The sequence below is a fragment of the Atheta coriaria genome, unplaced genomic scaffold (assembly GCF_025399875.1).
Source record: "Atheta coriaria isolate IRGN ID8LTWV9N9 unplaced genomic scaffold, Caltech_Dcor_3.1 hic_scaffold_4_pilon, whole genome shotgun sequence".
Lineage (NCBI taxonomy): Eukaryota > Metazoa > Arthropoda > Insecta > Coleoptera > Staphylinidae > Dalotia > Dalotia coriaria.
The window spans coordinates 3,787,955-3,807,706 of NW_027045446.1; the positions used below are offsets into that span (position 1 = coordinate 3,787,955).

Genomic DNA, 19,752 nt, shown 5'->3' on the forward strand with positions numbered 1-19,752 from the left:
TTGCAAAGTTAGCCCTCATGTATTAGCTTTGAAACATAGCCCTGGCGCGTAGAGGCCGACCTAACAAAAAGTTTTGATTAACTTTTCGGTGTTGAATTTAGTTGGGCAGCGCATTGCATTCGCTTTCACGTCGGCATTTTAGAAGAGTTAAAAAACGAATGCTCCACCAACTTTCGGAGTTTCCTACAATTAAATTAATTAACGCACAAAAAACACAAACAACACGTGTGCTGGCTGATAAGCAGAGTAAAAATGCATATCATATTCACAAAGACATTAGGAAATTATGAAGGGTTTGATCAGCAGACGTTTCAATCGTCTAATTTATTTCTAATAATAACAGCCCCAAAACGCCAGTCATTCCCTCGTCGCAGGAAGCAAATATTATTCTAAATTCAATTGCATGTATTTCCTATGGCTCATGGGCTCATGCATAATGCAAAAGTTCGCTCCGCGCGTCGTTACCGAGTTACCACGCAAAACGTCTTTGAGAATGAGCCACCGTTCAGTGCACCCGCGTCCCGACCACTCTCTCAACTGTAGACTAATGTTAGTGTTATAGTTAATGGACTCCTTAAACGATCTAAATATATAACCGGCATTAGCCGGAATGATATCCTGTTTATCTTGCTTCAGGACCTGTCGCGAACGCAATGGTCGAATTAAAACCGTTTGCACACCCTTCAAATACAATAAACAAAAGCAAAATTTGCTTTTGACGTGGGTTTTTTCTATGTGAAAAATTATAGCTATATTGTGGTAGAGGAATATAAATCGCAATCAATGAATCTTGGCCGAAAATCGAAAATTCAAGTTTTCCGTTCAGGTTTCGGGCATTCGATGGAAGACTTTTTCTTGAGCCATTGCTGAGCATTTGTCCTGCGTAAGAAGTAGGTGCAACGCGCTTAAACGAAATGAGGTCACATTCCGCGCTCTTGTACAATACGAGTTGCGATTCGCGAACATCGACAAGGTCGCTCTGTTGTGCTCCACACACCTACGGAGGTCTCGACATGTCGACTCTCGACCCGCTGCTCTCTCACGGACGTTGGAATATATGCAAGCTGGTATGCGAAGCGGAACGCGGGCCGAACGGTCACGTACGAAATCACCGCGACGAATCGTTCAATCACCCGAAGCGGCCCAGGCACAGATTACCCATTCGCGTAATGCAGAAAATCACCTCGAAAACTCCGCTCGAAATTCGCTACCAACCCAAACACGCATTCGACTTCATCTCGCAGTAATAGATCAATCGAGGAAATGCATATTTCTAAATGTGTTTTCCCTCCGATGGCAAACTACAGAATAAATTACAATTCAGACTGTACCTCTAGGTCCTCTACTCACTCACAATTTCCCAACTGGATGCATATTGCAAAGTTTATCTAGATATTGGCGCACTTTGCTCACAACTCTCCTCTGCCACTCAATGTTTTTGCGGTGTATTCGTTTTTTTTTATTTTCTGTTTTTGCATGCCCTTTGTTCGCTTCAGCGAAATCAAGCCCGATATCCACTCTTGCATACTCGCAATATGCGAACCACGAATGCCCAACAATGAGAATGATTATTATTGGAAGTCATTCATTTCTACAGCGTAAGCGTTTTCAATTTAATTGCGTTCAATTAATTCGCCGACCAATGTTTGTTTATAAATCAAATTGCTCGCCATGTCGTATATTTTGCGCTGGGTAATCGTTCAACAATAACATAGAGGTGTAATCTAATATACCGAGTGCCCTGCAGGCCCAAATCGAAATCTTTAAAAAATTGTACGTACGCATTGAAATATGGGACCTTTGTGTGAGATATTTTTTACTTCCTTCCAAAGTGGGACTTTTGTGGGTCATAAATAGCTACCGGTAGTCCCTGCGGTCCTTGAAAGAAGAATGGGTCAGTGGTCAACCCGGAGAAGTTTCAGGTCTACGCGAAAAATAACCTATGGTAAACTGGGTTAATGTTTCTAATTTGTTATTTGTTTAAAAATAAAAATAAGCCTTCGATTAATTGAGTATGGGTATAGGTTGAAACATTCGGTATATTAAAATAGTAGGTCGTTTAGTAATACGAAAAGAATCGCATCGATTTGTGCACGATTTATTTGTACAGGTCGGCGGAGTCCGGGCAGCGTCCAGACGCTTTAAATAAAAAGTCCTCCCCGACGCGACGAGCCAAACGGAGAAACCTACGCTCCGGAGCCAGAATATGCCGTCGTAATTACGTTATAAATCGCAATATAAGTCGAATGCTTCCCGCTGATGCTCTAAATTAGGATCTGACTCTGCTTGGTTACAACCAAGCAATTCCTTCGGATTTCTTCTTCCATTCTTGCTCTTGCTCATTGGTGCTAGCTGGTTTTTTGTTGTTGGCTTTACTGCTTCAATCCCGATGTGCACATGGTCGCATACATCGCATGTTTCACGCCGTGAGTTATTGTCCTCGCTAATGGTAAGAAAGAAAACTGAAGCAACGATGTTGCAACGTGCATTAACTCCAGATATTGACGCGTTACCAAACAACGAATCATTATAACATCAAGTTAATGGTCATACATGTGTTGAAGAAAGGAGTTGAGGTACTGACTAACTGAGTGATAGGTCGGTTTATGCGCGTTGTGTTGGACGCCCGATGAGTTGTAACAGTAGCTGGCAGCAACCGGTTCGCGGGTCGTCCACGACGCCCAGAAGAGATGGTAGGTTGACTTAACACTGGTGACTAGATGCAAGAGCTGAAGGTAAGACAAACGTGCGTCGGAGGCGCGCGCGCTCGTAAGTGACTTAAGTACCTCTTCGCGGCGTTTAAGTGCGCGTCGCTGGACCCGGACCGAAATTTGTGCCCGCTGCTAATTGCGGTCGACCGTTTCGACCGTGTCGCGTGGTTAAACACTCCGACCAAAACCTCTCGTAAGACTAAACACCTAACCGGAGACGTGTTTGACGCGCATCGTTTCTGTGTGAGTGTATTGTGTGTATGTGACGCCTTGGCAGGGAAAGCACGTGGAAACCAGCAACTTGTTGCTCACTACCTCGCACACTAGTAGCAAATCCGAAATCCAAAGCGTGTTTTTCATTTAATATTCACCCTGTGAAAATATCAAAATTTAATACATTCGAACACGTGTGCTGGTAGTGGAGGTGCCAATTTAATTAGTGAAGTGTTCCAAAAGTGATCAAAACCACACGCCGCTTGTGAATTTGCGAACGTGCTTCGTGCACAAAGCGCCACAAATTAAAAACTACCAAACCGGCATCGAACGCGCACGTTCGCGGATTAGACACACGAGTTTATTAACATATCGCGAGAAACATAATTCCGCTGTCTTGTACATGTCGCGCGTATTGAAGTATGGAATAAAATTATAGCTGATCAAAGTGAATCGGGAGCGTCTTACATGTGCGCTGTGCGGATTGCGATATGCCTTCTGGATGGTACGTGACCTTTGTGCGCACTGCTTTGCGGAACAAACATGCCGGAAGGAATTTTGCGCTCGTTTCCTAACGTTCAGGTAAATAGAATTCATATATTCACATGAATAACATTATTAACCAAAGACATCTTTTAGTAAATAATTAATGTGTCATTAAAACTGTTGCTTGTGCGTTTGTCTGGAGACAAGAAATATCTTAACATTTTACATTTAACGTGCTGTTTCCTATTTAGATGCTGACCATTAATCAGGTGATATTTGTTAAAAGCTGTTATTTGAATAAAGATTTAGAGTAACATTAAAGAAGACATTTTCGCATTCCTACGCTTCCCACAGCATCCCAATATAGAAGCGTTCTCAACCGTTAGCGCAGATTTTAATCACTTTATCTCTTTGCTCCACACACAGCGATCGCGGTGGATGTTTTTTGAGCATCTGAAAAACGCTATGTAGGTAAGCAAGTACTTATCAAATGAATACACACATACCGCTGGCATTTGCAACAACCCTCTAAATGTGTGTAATTTGGATGAAAAGAATTCGACGCTGATGAATTTGACCCAACCACTGAGGCTACTGCATTTTAATGCGATATTTACGGTGACCGTGTGTACAAAAGAGCCCCGGACACAAAAAGACAAAAGCGCGACCTTAAAACTAACCTCGCGCGATTTATAATCCGGAGATAAATCGTACGTGTGCGCGCACTGAAGAAATTCCTGGCGGTCCAGCCATGGACTTGGCGACACGAGTAATTAACATAAGTCCCTCATAAATCACATTCGTACACTCAGCTCGACCGCGTCACGAACAGTTAAAAAGAGTTTTATTTTCTATGCCAAAGTGCAGTCTTTTGTTTTTTGCACGTTTCGTGCACGTCTTTGTTTGTGATGCATTATGACATCACCTGCGTACGAGTTTATCGCGCGCATCTTTTACGAGCGTTTTTTATTTAAAACGCACATATTTTGACATTAAGCCCGATGATGCCAGCGAAGATATGCAGAACAGAGCTAATTGATGCCGCGTGTAAACGTTGTGGTATGCGCATAAATATCTCGACCGCGTCTTTACCATTGTCGCTATAAACACGAACAAAACGTTTTCAAGCCTTTCGAATGCTGCTTTTTTTCGCCCGTGTGCGAGACCCTGCAAGGTAACGGTTTGAATATTTTTATTTTTAAGTGCACATAAAACGATTAAATCTTATTATGCTCGCGTGGCGCGAGTTAAAAATTACGATGCACAAGATGCGCATGCATGGCGCTCCAGTCCCCCGATATCGTAAAGTACAATGCGAGGCGACACACACCGCAGAAAGAAACGAACGACTTCGTGCCGATCGCCGGACACACTCGCTGACCGCCTTCGACGATTTGCATATATATTGCCTGCGGTCCGACACCGATGCAGTACGAGCAAAGCCCGTTAATTATAATTCGTAAAAAATGTTGGCGCATTGTTTGGATTGTGTCGGATTTACGCGCGAGACATTTTTGGGCGTGCTGCTGTTGTCACACACTCGCAGTGAGCGTTTATCAGAAATTGTGATTACCTGCCAGCCCTCGAGGATTACGTAGTTTTCAATGCGGAATGCTGGGGATGCTGGGCGCGGCGATGGAATCAAGGAAGATATATAAGGGATCACGGCTGGCAGGAGGGGCCCAGAGAGCGAGGAATCTTGATAAATACTTCCAGCATCCATTAATTACCCGCCCCAGATGTAATTGTGCTTGTTTGTCATGGCCGTATTGTTTTTAGAGATCAATCTCCGCCTCTTGGGAGGCGTATAAATTGTTTCATTTTTTTGTTGACAACGCAGACTGTGAATTTGTACTTTGCTTCAATCAAAGTTTTCTTTGATTATCTTGTATATCAATAAGCAGGCTTTTTTTCGCGTGAGATTTTGCCTTGGTTTGCGGTTACTTGAAACTGTCTAATGGATTTTCTATGTTTCTTGATGCATGCACACTTGGCAGACGTTGTCGTCATGCCGCTCGTCATCTCAACGTCGACGTCGGCGTCGAAATCGCACAACCGAAACTCTCCCCGCAATCAACAACTAAACTGCTGGAGCCTAAAACTTGATAATGCAAACTTTACATAACTCGCGCCCGAGTCGCTCCCAGCGTAGACGAAAAGAGGGATGCGCTTGAAATGCTTGAATTCGCGACGATACGTTTGTGCGAAACGATATGGCAAAACCGACACTCGGAGATATTTTCACTTAGGACAAGCGGCGGCAGAGATATACAGATACACACGCCAACTAAGTATAAATGGTACGGTTTGTTACTTTTGACTTTTCGATAATGTTGAATGCTAAACGCCGGCAGGGAGCCACATTGTGAAATTAAATTCGGTACAACTTTGGCAACGCAGCCAGATAATGATGTTAGAAGTGTTACGAAGCAGTAAAATATTTACGATTGACGTAAAAATCATTTTTCGAAATTTATGCCTGGCATTCGAATGAAACACTTCAAACCACTCGCTAGGCAGTTAATTAAAAAGCGACGTTTATTTTTTAAGGAAATACTTGTTAGCGGCGCCCAAGGTTTAATTAATGAATCACTTCATTATTAAAAAATGTAACTTTTTATTTATAATGGTATTTCTTCGAGTTTTGCTGATTTAGTCAAGTTTAAAATAAAAACACATATTTCTGCCTTTGAATCTTTTTCCACAAGCGCAACACTGCAATAAATCTGCATAAAGTTAAAATTTCATCTTTTCGCTGGTTGTTTTCAAGCTCGCAGGCAAAATGCAGTAATAAATCTCCAATTATGTCCGTTTCTTTTTCTATCAATTCGTAGCGGCCCAACAAACCCATATCAACCCGGATGGACGTGGAGTATTCCGTAAAGCGCATTCGTGTCGATCATGACTCGAGGTCGAAGTGGATCAAGTAATAATAATAGCTTTACACTATTCGTATACGAATTTCTCGAGTTTGTACTCTGGGCTAAATAAGTTATCATCGATGGCGGCGGCGTTGGCGGTGAAATCGGCCTTGCATGTGGTTGTTGTGCTTGACCACTTCCATACCCAGGCGTTGATTCATGACGGGTCAATATCTTCGTAATATCACGTGTAATTCTCGCCACAACATTCATTTATCGCTTCAATGGTAGTGCTGGTGGCAGCGCATTGTGCCCGCAAAACAATAAATACGCTCGCGGTAGTTATCGCGTTTATTGCACGTGCGCACGTGCAATACCTACCATTCAACACTAATCTAATTTCAGCACGGATTTGATTTATGACGCAAGCTTTACATTTTTTTAAATTCCATGTACTTTATTATTGCCGTATGATATTAAAACAACATGTGCAGTAACAATATTTTCATGAAGATAGTTGTTGTTATATTTGTTGTCGTTGTTTGTGTGTTTTGATCGCCGACATTCAGCGAAACGATTGATTCGAATGATTCATTTCGTGGCACGACAATAAATGTTGCAAGCGCAGAAAGAATGGAAAGCAAATTAAATCAAGTTCTCGTGCGCTGCGCGCTCCCATTCGACCCAGCGTAAGACAATATAATCTAAAAAGTAATTACACACAAACTCGCCAAACTCTATAAATTCACTCGCGAGCGCGAACCCTAGCCATGCTGGTATTATGCTATATACAGCTATACATAAAATCTAATTCAGAAACACGGAACCGAACTAAAGTGTTTAAACAAGTAATGAAATACTAATTAATTTCCAGCGACGCGTCCGGCGCATTACGCTAACGGCATATTCTTTTTTGTGCATATTGCAGAGCAACTTTCTCTATTTTCTTTCATTTTAACAGATTCAATAAATTTATGCAAATGTATAAAATAAATAGAAAATCTATCTCGATAGATACAGGTTTTCTGTGAGAGGCTGTGTTTACGATTTCATTACGGAACAATTTTTATAAAACAATAGCCTCGAGTAGTGCTCGTGCCGCTTGAACGATGCTTAATATTCGCGACGGAAATTCATCGCAGTTTTGCATAGAAAACGGCAGTGGCGCGCGCGCATACAAAATATGATACAATAAAAGTTGCTTGCCGAGTCGGCGCAAGTTAGCCAAGGCAAATTACACTTGGCGGACCAGTAAAAACTATTTATATCCGACTAAAGTTCCATAAATGTAAAACGTCGAGGCATTTGTTCTGCGCGCATCCTGCGCGAAAGCCTGTTGAGAAAGTTTTTCGTCGCGGGCGTTCTCCGAGATTGTTTTTCTCCTTTTTTTTTTGTTGGTCGGACGGACTTTTTACTTTGGGAGCTTTTTGTTTGGTAGATGTACGACTTCGAGTTGCGACTGACTCTGATACAAGCGCGCGGCTGGAAGAATAATGACAATTCGCCAAAAAACAAGAACGAATGCTAAGTCGGACAAATAGAAAAATGAAATCGGAAAATCTGCGGTTTTTGGTCGATGACTTTTTGTCTCGCTGCTGCTGCTTTGCAATACTAAATGTTCGAATTTATCGCTAGCGTAAACTGAAAGACGTGCGCAAAATCTCAATTGCCAGCGGGTAATTTTCTCAACTTTACACAACTATTTTTTGTTTCAGTTTTTATCGAGCGTTCAAACTTGCGAAAATAAATTACTCGTGTTACTACACGTTTCTTTTGCACCTTGTTTCAAACTATTAAATTAAAATTAAACTTGGATGTCGGATTAAAATACACGATATCCGGTAAATTCCACACAATATTTATTGAGTAGAATTTGAGTATCAAATATTTCAACTAATAACATATGTAATATTTATATTCGTTCATGATCGAAAGCATACCATGCATGCCATTCCAAATAAATAATTTAAATTTGTACAGTTAATTTAGTGCTCCATCATTATGAACAATGGAAATCATTGCGATTGTGTCGTTTGGTAGGCGCAGAATGCATCAGGGAGAAAATTTGACAAATTAGATACTAATTTTGTGTGTGCATGTTGCAAATAGCAGCGTGGAAATTTGAATTGCGAAATTCTATGAAAACAAAATATGGGCCAGTCGAGTGCAGCGTTGAGATAACTTTGAGCACACATATATTCCATTAGTATTTGTGCTACAAAAGTGAACACAAATACAACAATGGGTATGATTATGAACTAATAACACCAAATGCAACGAGTTTTGCTTTGAGTCTTGGCAAAAAGTGCGTTTGGTGAATTTTTATGGCGCTGTGTAAAGTCCGATAAACATGTGTACTTTGTCAGCCAAACGCGTAAAAATTTGTGCAGACACCAAAAATCTAGAATAGTGAAAGATGATATATGAACCGCATTAAAACAAGCATGCATATTAAAAACGCTCGCGTTTTAAGCCGGATTTTGTGCGCAAAGTTGCACAACTTTAATTTTGCAAGTTTCACCATTGAATTTAAGTTTTCCATTACGAATTGCGCTTGTAATACTTAGCGCTAAGCCACTGAGCAGAAATTGCACATAAGTGAAAATGTTATGTGATAAAAAATACAATATCTGGTCTTGTTTTACTTCTTTCTTAACTGGAAAATTAGAATTTAATGGTAGTCAAGAAATAAAATTAAATTTATATAAGAATTCTACGATTTTGTTATAATTGCGTGAAATTCGACCGTAATGAGCATGCTTGAAAGCATAAATATCTATTTGAGTATTCAGTACAAGTTTATGACATCTCTCGAAGATTAATATGCTCGCGCTCGTCTAATTTGCCTCGCTTCATCATCGGGACGCGCGACCTCATGAAAGCATTCCGTCAGCTCGTTCGCCAACGAGCCAACAAAGAAATCGTTAAACGCACACATTACGTACACACCGAATGCATTGTGAAATATGCTAACACATTTGGCGATGATTTATTGCCGCGTCGAGACTTGGTGCATTTTTCACCGTGCGTGCGCATCCTTCTCAGCGTTCGCCTCTCAGTCGGCACTTAAGATTATAAGGAAAATGATTATCTGACATCGCGCGTTGCGCGGACGATTTTTCACGCAGGCAGCCATCCACGGCGCGCGCCTGGAAAATGTCCGGGGCGGCGGCGGCGGGTGTGTGTATGCCGCCATAATCGGGAAGTCACGCGCAAAAGGCACGCGTTCGACTCGATGGCATTTGATAGCCGTTAAACGGGCGTCATGGAGCTCCTCGCCTAGTAAATCACACCGACTGACATAATCACCCGAGTGAGCGTGTGCGCTGAGAAAATTATAATTCCGCGTAACGGTTGGGCACTTCATTATCGCCTGCATCGAGACTCGTAAGCCACACTTGATGTGTTACGCGACGCATTTGATAACTAACAGGCTGTGGTGGCAGCGGTGGTAAACAGGTGTGTTCCTAGGGTGATATAGTGGTGGCGCGTGACAAATCCCCGCCACACGAAACAATCACGACCCGTAGCAGAGGGAAGACCATGTCAAAAAGCTTTCTACTGCATAGTAAAATAGCTGCCAGTTTGCAAAGCCGACCAATTTAATAATTTAGGCTTCAATTTTCGTCACCACTATGCAATGCATTTACCCCTACGCACATCTCCAAACACTCAAATGCACTTTTCAGATATATTTTTTGCGAGGATCACAATCCTAATATCAGTAGCATATTCTCACGAAAATGCTCAGCAATTGGTTCACATTTGCCAGATATGAACCCCGTTCGCACATTTGCTCTGTGTGGGTGGATGTGTGCGGCCAAAGGTACGAAAATCGATTGCGACTGCGAGCGGGAAAATTGTATGGATGCACAATTTGCATTTTCGATGTTCGGGCGTTTGGAAAATCTCATCGTTCCGCGTGTTCGAACGCCGGGAGAGGGTTCGACTTCTGGCTGATGCTCTCCAGCCGGCACCCCGAACGGGTGCCATCAGGTGCATTACAATTTCGTTCCGGCAACTTTCCCTCCAGGTCCCAGCTTCTCACCAAGGGCGAGCATTAGGTATTCGAGGCGTTCGCTATCGATGAGTCGTCGGAAATGATAATTTTCTTCATATTTTCTCAATTACCTCGCAGTCTTTTGATGGTTATGTTATTATGTCATTCGCTTCGTGCAACGCGCTGACATTTCAATTGAAACATTTAAAAAATAGTGAAAAATATTAAGTTGATGCACGAGTATGGTTGGGTTTATCTCGGGTGTGGTTTTGTGATCACATTTAGTCGGATACATTGGAACAACCAAAACACGCAAATTTGCACGTACATTTCGGAGATTTGTTCGCGTTTTGGCGAAACTTTAGAGCACGTCGATAAATTTGCACTTCGGCAAACCGGAAATAGTGCGCACCACATCGCCGCCCGCGAGATATAATAGGCGGCGGCTTCGGCGGCGGCTTATAGATAACAGTACGATAAAAAAGTGTATATGTATGTATTTCGACGTGCCAGATATAAATTCGTTGCAATTCACGCGCTTGCGCCGCGCCATACAGACAAAATATATAAATTCGGCGAAAATGTTTTAAATGGGCGCGAATTGCATTGTAAATCATATGAAAAAGGGTTTTCGGAAAGTGGCCCCGGCCATTCGCAAAGACATATTGGAGGTCCGTGTTGAAATAATACGAATCTCTTGCATAAAAAAGAGATCTTCACTCCCTCACTCGAACCATGCGTTTTTTTTTTACTTCTCTTATTGCTGGCGTTCCTTGGCAAAGAGCTGCGAACATTCCGGCAACATTTCCGCCCCGGCCCATGTCCTGTGCCAACATGCCGGTCTAAAACGCGTGGCGAAAAAATTGAAAGTTGGTGAAATATATTTTTGCCGCTTCGGAACGAGGCAACTACTTATAATTCATGTCATAATGTATGGCCGAACTCTTTCACTTCACTTGGACGCGAAGATTTATGCAAAAAAGTAACAAACCGGCTCTAAAATCGCTACCGGAAAGGAAGTCGGAAGACGGAAGAAAGCAAAAAGTGCTAAAAGTAAAAAAAAACGAAAACACGTAAATGTAGACAAACTTTGCCGTTTTACATGCATTTGTGTACGAAGCAAATACCATGCCATGCAAACTTCCGAAATACTTCATTGACGCTAGAGACTCGATATCGATCACGCTCGAACAAATACAATGACCTAATTTAAGCAAACCTGCATTTTATACGCATTTCTGCCGGTTTTCTGTTTTCATTAAAACTGCATTATGCTCCTCGATTCTATAGCGCAGAGTATCGAATTCTCTGCTAATCGTGATGAGCACGCGCTACAAGTTTGATTCCCGATAGCGTATCCGTGCGGGAATGGAGTAATTAATCGGGACTTTTGTGCAAAACGTCGAAACTTGCCGCAGCCGAGTAGGTGCAAGACGAATATAAATGCGCGTCGGTTTGTACACGGATTTAGACGGCCGCACAAGTTGTAACTTTCGATAATAATCAATACTTGCTTATAGTTTGCTTCCGTACCCCTACCAATTTGAGGAAGGGTAGTCATACTTCGTTAACTTGGAGCTGCTGTGCGGTTACTTGCAATATTGTTTGCCATATCGGCTTGTAACACGAGTAGGCTGATTAGTTACTGTGGTTCCCGTGCTCTGACACAATTCAGATTTGTTCGGATCCATAATTTGCGTCAAGTCTATCCAAAGAGTTAAATCTCGAAAATGGCAGAAAAAAGCAAATTGTGTTTTAGTATTCAAAGCTTATGTTGTTTCAGAATTTCGGCCGAGTTTGTGCTCACTTTCGTGGGTTGGAATCCAAGTTGGAAAAGTCTAATGGTTTTAATAGAAAATTTGATTAGAAAATACGTGGCACTCTCGGCTTTCATGCTGAATTTTCGCACCGAGAGTAGAATCCGGATGCAATGTGTTTCCAGCAAAATGGACATACGGTCCGCCTCGGACGCACCGGCTCGACTCGGCTCGCAGCAACGTTAATAAGATTATGAGACACGAGAGCATTTGTTATTGAAGCTCGAGGATTATCGCCCGACCGTGCCCGGGTGTAAGTTACGACTAGGATTTGCGGCGCAGCTACTCAAGTGGCCGGTAGCGACAGGACGTTATCCTGTTATCTGACTTAACAGAAGCTAGGGACCTCTAGCCTGCGTGCTCCTCGATCTCGTCCTTGTGCTTCCTCGCCTGGCTGCTTGCTTATCTGCGCGGGCATCTTCAACCGTCGCTCCACCGCCACTTCTTCCACTCTATTCGATATATAAAACTGCGATAGATATCCGGGAAGCGTGGACAGTACGAGATTTACCTCAGAGCTTTTCAGTTTGTTTTATGCGCGTCTACCATTTTGCAATGGAACCTCACCAACTACGCGCATCTCGCACATTTACGTCGCATGCAAACTGCATTAGAAAACTTTGCGAGTGTTGGCTCTGGTTGTACAACAATAATAACACATTTGACCCAATGTTGGAAGCACTTACATAATGCATTGCTATTGCATTCGCGTCATGTGCACCATCCGAATTCGGGGAGCCGAACACGCTTTTAGTGGAGTCTCTAACACATCTCCAACTTTTGCACGGATGACGTGCGCCGGCCGTAAAGAAAAGTGACGTGTTCGAGGAGCTTATCCCGCATGGGAGCCATCCGGACACACGCCGTCTCGCCGCCACCTCTAGTGCGACCGGTCGCTATAAATTTTTAATTCTCCGGCATTGATTTATTATTGCCGTACTCGTGGAAGACAAACACTCGACCGACGATGCGCCGCTATACGAACGTAATGGAATTGTGTAGTAAAGCAATGATCTAATAAAGCGCGCACCTACGGGATTTGTTCGGACGTGAGAATCGCTTCACCTCGAATCAATTTTGTAATTAGGGCCCGTACGTCTGTCGCGAGGGGCGCGCGCGTGTGCGGTCGGTCAGTCGTGCGTCCCTCGGCAGTTCCTTGATTGGGAAATAACTCGTTAGTGGAAGGAGTTGCGCAGCGTAATGCTCCACTTCGATCGGCAAACACGTTACATCCGAACGCGTCCGCCAGGCCGACAAGTAGCGAGAAACGGACCAGAAACGAACGAGAAACCCTCTAGTGAGGACAAAACGCAAAAAAATCCCTTTGCTTTACGCGCTCCGCTGCGTTGCTACCCAGATTGGTCTGCATTTGCAAATTCTTTTCCGAAAATCCACCCGATTGTTTGTACCCACGTAAATTACGATCCAATGGATGAATGCGTTCTTTATTGCTCTCTCTTCAAGCATTGATTCCGGAGCTATCTGCACGCCTTCCACATTGTTACACGATACTAAAGTCAAAGTTAAGCTCCATTTGCATATTTCCAGAATAAAATTTTACCACTCGGAATATCTTGATCGTCGCAAGGCAGCTTCCGCACAATATGGAGCAGATTCTCGCGAAACCCAGTAGAACTTGGGGAAAAGATTTACACACACGTTATTTTTGCGAGCATCCTGGATTTTCTTCGTGCCGTCAACGCGCAAAACGTTGGGGGAATAATGTATTCATGAAAAATCCGAAGTTTCAACAAGGTTGCGACCTTTGCACCAGCCATCTGATCTCACTTCCCTCATAAAATATTAACGCATAATTGCTTCTAAGCTGTTTTTCGCGTCGCAATGGTGCATAGTTAAGAGGCATTGCAAATGTTTGTTCGAAATAGTGCAGAGTTCTTTTTTGCCTTCAAATACGGTGTTTGCGAGGTGTGTTTATGTGGGCACATGTATAAGGTTCGACGTTACAATGGGAGAGCCCATAAAAATCAACGTAACGATTTTGTCGCCGCCTTAAATTTTGCCTTATCTGCGCGCTGCGCTTAGGTGCCGATAAGTCCCACAGACCAAAAACTATAAACGACCACAAGACGTGCTTCGGGACGCGAGGGGGGTTTAATTAGGACATTAAGCGAGTCGTAGAGTCGTTATCCATAACTCTCTATAACTCTTTCAGTGATTTTATTCGACAGAACCACACACAAAGAAGAAATGCACAAAGAAACTGGTTATATGGCATTCTAAAACAGATTGTGACTTAAGTCACATTACTGTTAACTTAAAATGTATCAAATTATTTCCGTAATTTGAACCCAGTATGTTAATTAAATTGATACATGGAAAAACTCAGTTTTATCATGCAGAAGATGTTCACGAGGTAACACCTCCCAAGAGATTAAATCGTTCTGCAAATTGCTTTTTTAGATTGCAAGCTGCGCACGATCGTATTGCCGCTAAGACCTGAAGAAATTATGTTACTTAATGCGGTAATTCATACCCTCTTGTGGGTTTACTTCAAGGTCGGATGACTTCAATGTCCCCCGATCAATCTACGACCAATGCAAAGAGTGCAACACGCACCATAGACGTAAATCATCATTGTCGGTTGACACTTGTGTACTAGGCGTGTAATTGTATATCCCTCGCTCTGGGATCCATTGCATGGGGGACTATGGTACACAAAGAGAAGATTTGTTTTTGATTTGGGAAGCCATGTCTGTTCGAAGATGGAATGCTTAGGCCAGAACGAATCCGAACAAGATTTTACGCATTAGTGAGGAGGAGAGAACCCTTTCTTCTTATCCCGGCGCTAAGCGCGAATTAATGTAGAGGATTGTGAGAATGGGCACAGCAGTTGCACACGCCGCGGGGACAACGAACAGAAAGCAGCGCATAAACTTGAGGGACTTTCCGCAGCTCTTATGTTCCACTTAACTGACTTCCTAACGCGTTTAGACCAACTCCCCTTGTAAAAATTGCTCCTTAGTTTACTAAATGACTTTGATTTTGTTATAAACTCTCACGTTATGTGAATATAGGCGTGGGACAGTAAATATTACGGTATGTTGTCAATTTTGTACGCAGTGAATGTTGGAATTTTTGGAAAACGTTTCGAGGCGGTCAAAGGTCTCGAGTGCTTTGACCCTCCTGCGAGAAATACCAACGTGTCGCTGGCAACCCCTTGCTCCCACCGTTACGTATTACGGTCTTTATTTACTGAACCAACGCAAACGTTTGCGGCACGCCGTTGCGGGTCGGGCGAAAAGAGGGGGAAGAAAATGACGCTGCGGAACGAGAAACGAGTTGGCGCACAAAAACCAGACCATATCATAAGGCATAAACTACAATTTTGAGGAGAGCTAACACGCGTGCACTTCATTCGAGGGTCATCAACTTGACATATTGTACACATCCCCAACAGACCACCTGAGCAATTAACTATAAAGCACGCCATCAATTGCAATCCTCACCACAAATCGATTATTAATTTTTTCCACCAACATCCACAAATTTTCGGTTTATGAATTCTCAAGTGGTGCTTACGTGTTGCATTACAATAAAATCTTATGTTCCTTGTTCTCTGGAATCTCATCGCAGTAAACTACACCGCGGTAACATAACGAATGATAAATGAACATTGAAAGAAACGCGTGCACAGATTCCACACACCGTCTACACTCTACACACATCCGCCTAAGCCGTTTTTGGAAGAAGGGGAGAAAGTTGGTACAAAGCGGTCGTTGATAATTCCGGTATATTATTTCCTCCTCGCCATAAGGCGGCTCCAGCTCAACGCGAATGCGAAAAGTTGAATCCAACATTCATCCACGCTCCACCACACGCATGACATAAGTATGTGCGGATTAATAAATAAAGCGAATGTGGGCACGTGTGTGCGTGCGCCATAAGTTGCTCAAATCTTGTGGCCCTCATGAAAGAAATTGCATTAAATTGTGTTCCCCGACCCGCTCCGCTCGCCAGACAATGGTTTATTGTAATTGCGTTTTCCAACCCGCCTCGGATGCTGGCCCTTCCTCCCATTCTCTCGCACATTTTGCTCGTTTCGGTTTAAGTTGCATCGTTGCCGCTGCTGTCGAGGTCTCGCGGGGGCGCTGATATCGTCTAAAAACACTATTAGAAACCGCATCTCATTCCTTATTTATTCAGACTCTACGACGCTGATTTATTCTGGATATTGCGAGCAAATGTGCAGCATCGCCGAATCACCATATGTGAAGAAATCTAACTTTTACCGCCCTTCATCTTCGTCCTCCCAGGCAGCGCGAATGCCGAATGCATTCCGAGTAGTTTCCACGTTTCGAGGCTCAACTCGAAGCGCGTCCAAAGTCCTCGAAACGAGCATTCGAATGAGCCCGCACTACATTCGGCCCCGGTCCCAGCGCTATAAGTTTGCGTCTCGGCATTCGGATGGGTTTGATACGTTTTCGTCCTGCTCTACCTCATCGCCCGGCTCGATAAGATTTCACAATCGCACAATCTTCACCGATCGCGCGCGCGCGATTTACGGGATACAAATAAAGGCGACGCGACGAACGAAACCCCTCGATCATCCGGGGAGCGCTCGCGCTCGAAGGCGGAAAAATTTCCTCTGCACAACATTATTTAATCAGCTACCTGCCCCCATGTCTCCCTCGCTGCCAGTACGTTCGGCAGCACCGGCGACAGTTTACGGCTCTTTTCGTTCCTTCTCTCGTTTTCTACGCTTGCAATTCCTCAGTTCGTTTACCGACAATTCCGACCAGTACCCTCACCACGGCCAGGATGCGAATACGTTTTTGTTCTGTACGCTTTCACTCTTTTTTTTTTGTTTTTCTTCGACATGCCGCGCTTACTTTTTTGTTGAATTTATACTTTTTTGCGCTGCAGCTACGCCAGTCTTTTTATTTACATTCATTGTTTTTATTGTTACTTCTGCTCGGCGCTTATAATTATTTAACAAGTCCACAAGTTTGGGTTCTGGGTTGCTATGACGTGCTGTCCTTCTCAAAGAGTGGCAATATGAACGGACTGGTGATTATTTATGGTCGGCGTTTTATCACATCCCTTCGTTGGCCGGCTTCGGGCGTATTTTAATATTTTTTCGCTGGAGCGGTGTGCGCGTGGCGTTTTTATTTTAGAAAGGAGTTATTCATAATATTATGCATCATCTGTGTCATCTGTCAGGTTAAGTGTTTTATGTTCGCCACCGGTAAGCGCGAATACCTCGCTCTGCCGAAGAGCGAGTCGGCGCGGCCGAAAATGAGGCGGGTAAAAGAGAAAAGGTGGGTTATGTATGCTCAGAATGGCATATTCGAGGAAGGCAATTTTATTACATTTTTTTCCGTCTTTTATAAGTTATTCTTTATGCGGGCGTCGTTTTTGAAGGTACGACTATCCGTGGACTGTAATGAGATGTATAAAAAAAACAACCTATCATTTATCAGTGACATATCTTGAATAGACCCACCCTATGCACGACTTCAGTGCAGACTCCCAAAGCGAAGTTGAACACGCCACAAAAACTCAAAATATTTGTTCATTACGATGATGATCCAACTTGGTTGGCAGTTTTTGTGTCCCTTAGGGTGCACTCCAATGGCCAACGACCGCTGCAGTTTACTTTACGCATCCGGTTCGAGAATTCTGCTGCAGCAACTGATAGAGCATCTAAATTAACAGTGGCTAGTGCAAAGTGTTGCAAACTGCGAGTTCAGTGCTAAAGTTTACTCCTATATCATTTAGTGCAAAATTGGTCACTACTCTTGAGAAATACTCCTAGAAATTTCATCGCATTGCTGCATCCGGAACAAAGGACATAAATTATATTGCAATTCAATTGTTTATTGGCCGGTCAATTTCTATAATTTTAAACATTTTAAATATCAAAATGTGAATTTCGTGTTTTTGCTCAGATTTCTTTGTTTCGAGTGCTGCAGAAGTTTTTGACATACGAAGTGTTGGGTGCCAGAGCCGCCTGCTGCTCACATTTCTTCTATTCCACATGCGTGTCTACTGAAACGATTCGCCGGAATGGCGGGGGATTTTATTGTGCTGCGTTATTTTATAGTTACAACGTGTTGGGAACATGGGTAAAGCCATGTGGTAACATATGATCTACGTTGAAAACTTGCAATTTGGTTGCAGATTGTAAAGAACTAAAACATTATTGATATTTTTAAACGAAGAATCCATTTGAAGCGTTGTTGTAATTGTTGTTGATTTTCCCATTGGAATATAAGGAAGTTTGGTTTGTGGTGTTGCAACTTCGGTTCAATGTCACAACCCCGCTTAATTTCCGCATACAATGTCACTCCGCTGGTTCTAAACCTACCACCCCTCTGTAAATCGCCCATTTCAAGTTATTCCGCGCAGCCAAACGTTGCATCGCAACAAAGAGCACTTGCATTGACGAAGAGCACATTCGCAAAGACGAAGAACAACTGGAAATGACCGCATCGAGGGCATCGACACGTGCACCGCATAGTTGAAACACGTCTGGCTGACACTCGTAATCACTTGTGATGAACATAAAACGGCACTATAGGCATCGTTGTAGGACCTTGCGCTTGGACTATCAACATGCCCAACATCGTCGCAGAATCGAACGACCGATGCATTTCTAGGCGGTATTTTTATTTGTGCAGTTTAAGTGTATTTTAAGTGCCCCTGTTCGGCCTAGATGCTATTCGAAGAAAATACGAGTCTAAGCGATAAATTGATGATGTTGCGAGCGCTAGCAAAACGCGAGCAGTTAATAAGCTCGCCTCGCATAGCATACATGGAAATATCGATATGAAAACGCTACACTTCTCTGCAGCGTACGTTCTAAGACAGTCGTAATAAAATAAAATTTTTATTTTGGTCGAGTTTAGGACGCTCATCTCGCTACATATTTTTGCACACTTATTGCGGTGTTGCCCGTTGGAACATGCCGCTTATTTTGTTGCTTCCTTTTAGTGCTTTTTTACTTTTCCCGGTGCTACTCGTACTGCCGGTCGTTTGTCGTTTTGGCATTTACGTTTTTCGTTATTTAAATTGCATTCTCCACAATCGAAGAGCGAGATCAAGACTTTTGTGAAGGGAAAGTGTTTATCGTCGAGTCGAGTTAAATTAAAAAAGTAGTATAAATTTTCCTCCTTGGCTTGCTTTTCGCCCAGTTTTGGCGGGTGTAGCGGGAGCAAGCAGAGCAATAGCAGTAACAACCACGAGCAAAGTATGCTCAGTGCTAACGCCGGTTTTCTAAGTTTATCCGCATTCTTTTGTAGGTATAATACGGAGGCATTCGGCGTGGAAATAAGCAAATCCATTTAAATGTAAATACACACTGCCGTCCCTCGACCGGTGGTAATTAAATTTGGTTTTCTTTTCTTTTAAATTCCTGCCGCGTCGTCCTAATGACGATCGGTGTGATCGTCACCAAGGCCGTGCTTTTTTCTTTCTGCGTCGTCGTCACTCTGCCGGACGCTCGTAATTCTGACATAACCGAAGATGCCATGTTGTTACAAGCGAAATTCTGTTATCGGACGTTGTAAACGTCCAATCAATGTGTCATTGTGCGGCCGCTCGGCGCTCATTCTGCATGACCGGTCGGAAATAATGCGTGAACGCTAGGCGCAGAGCGTGTCTGATATCATCGTCAAACTGGGAGCGCGTGTGTGTTTCTTATT

The 19,752-nt window shown here is 43.2% G+C and overlaps 1 protein-coding gene across 1 annotated transcript in view; it reads left to right on the top strand.

Annotated features, from left to right (window-relative positions):
• Positions 1 to 2,798: 2,798 nt before the first annotated feature.
• The window catches only part of LOC135790436 (EGFR adapter protein-like), a 103,135-nt gene continuing 86,181 nt past the window's right edge, over positions 2,799 to 19,752 (top strand). The window contains exon 1 of the mRNA XM_065300641.1: positions 2,799 to 3,506. Within this exon, the coding sequence (XP_065156713.1) occupies positions 3,468 to 3,506 (39 nt within the window). The 5' untranslated portion in view covers positions 2,799 to 3,467. The remainder of the gene's footprint in view (positions 3,507 to 19,752) is intronic.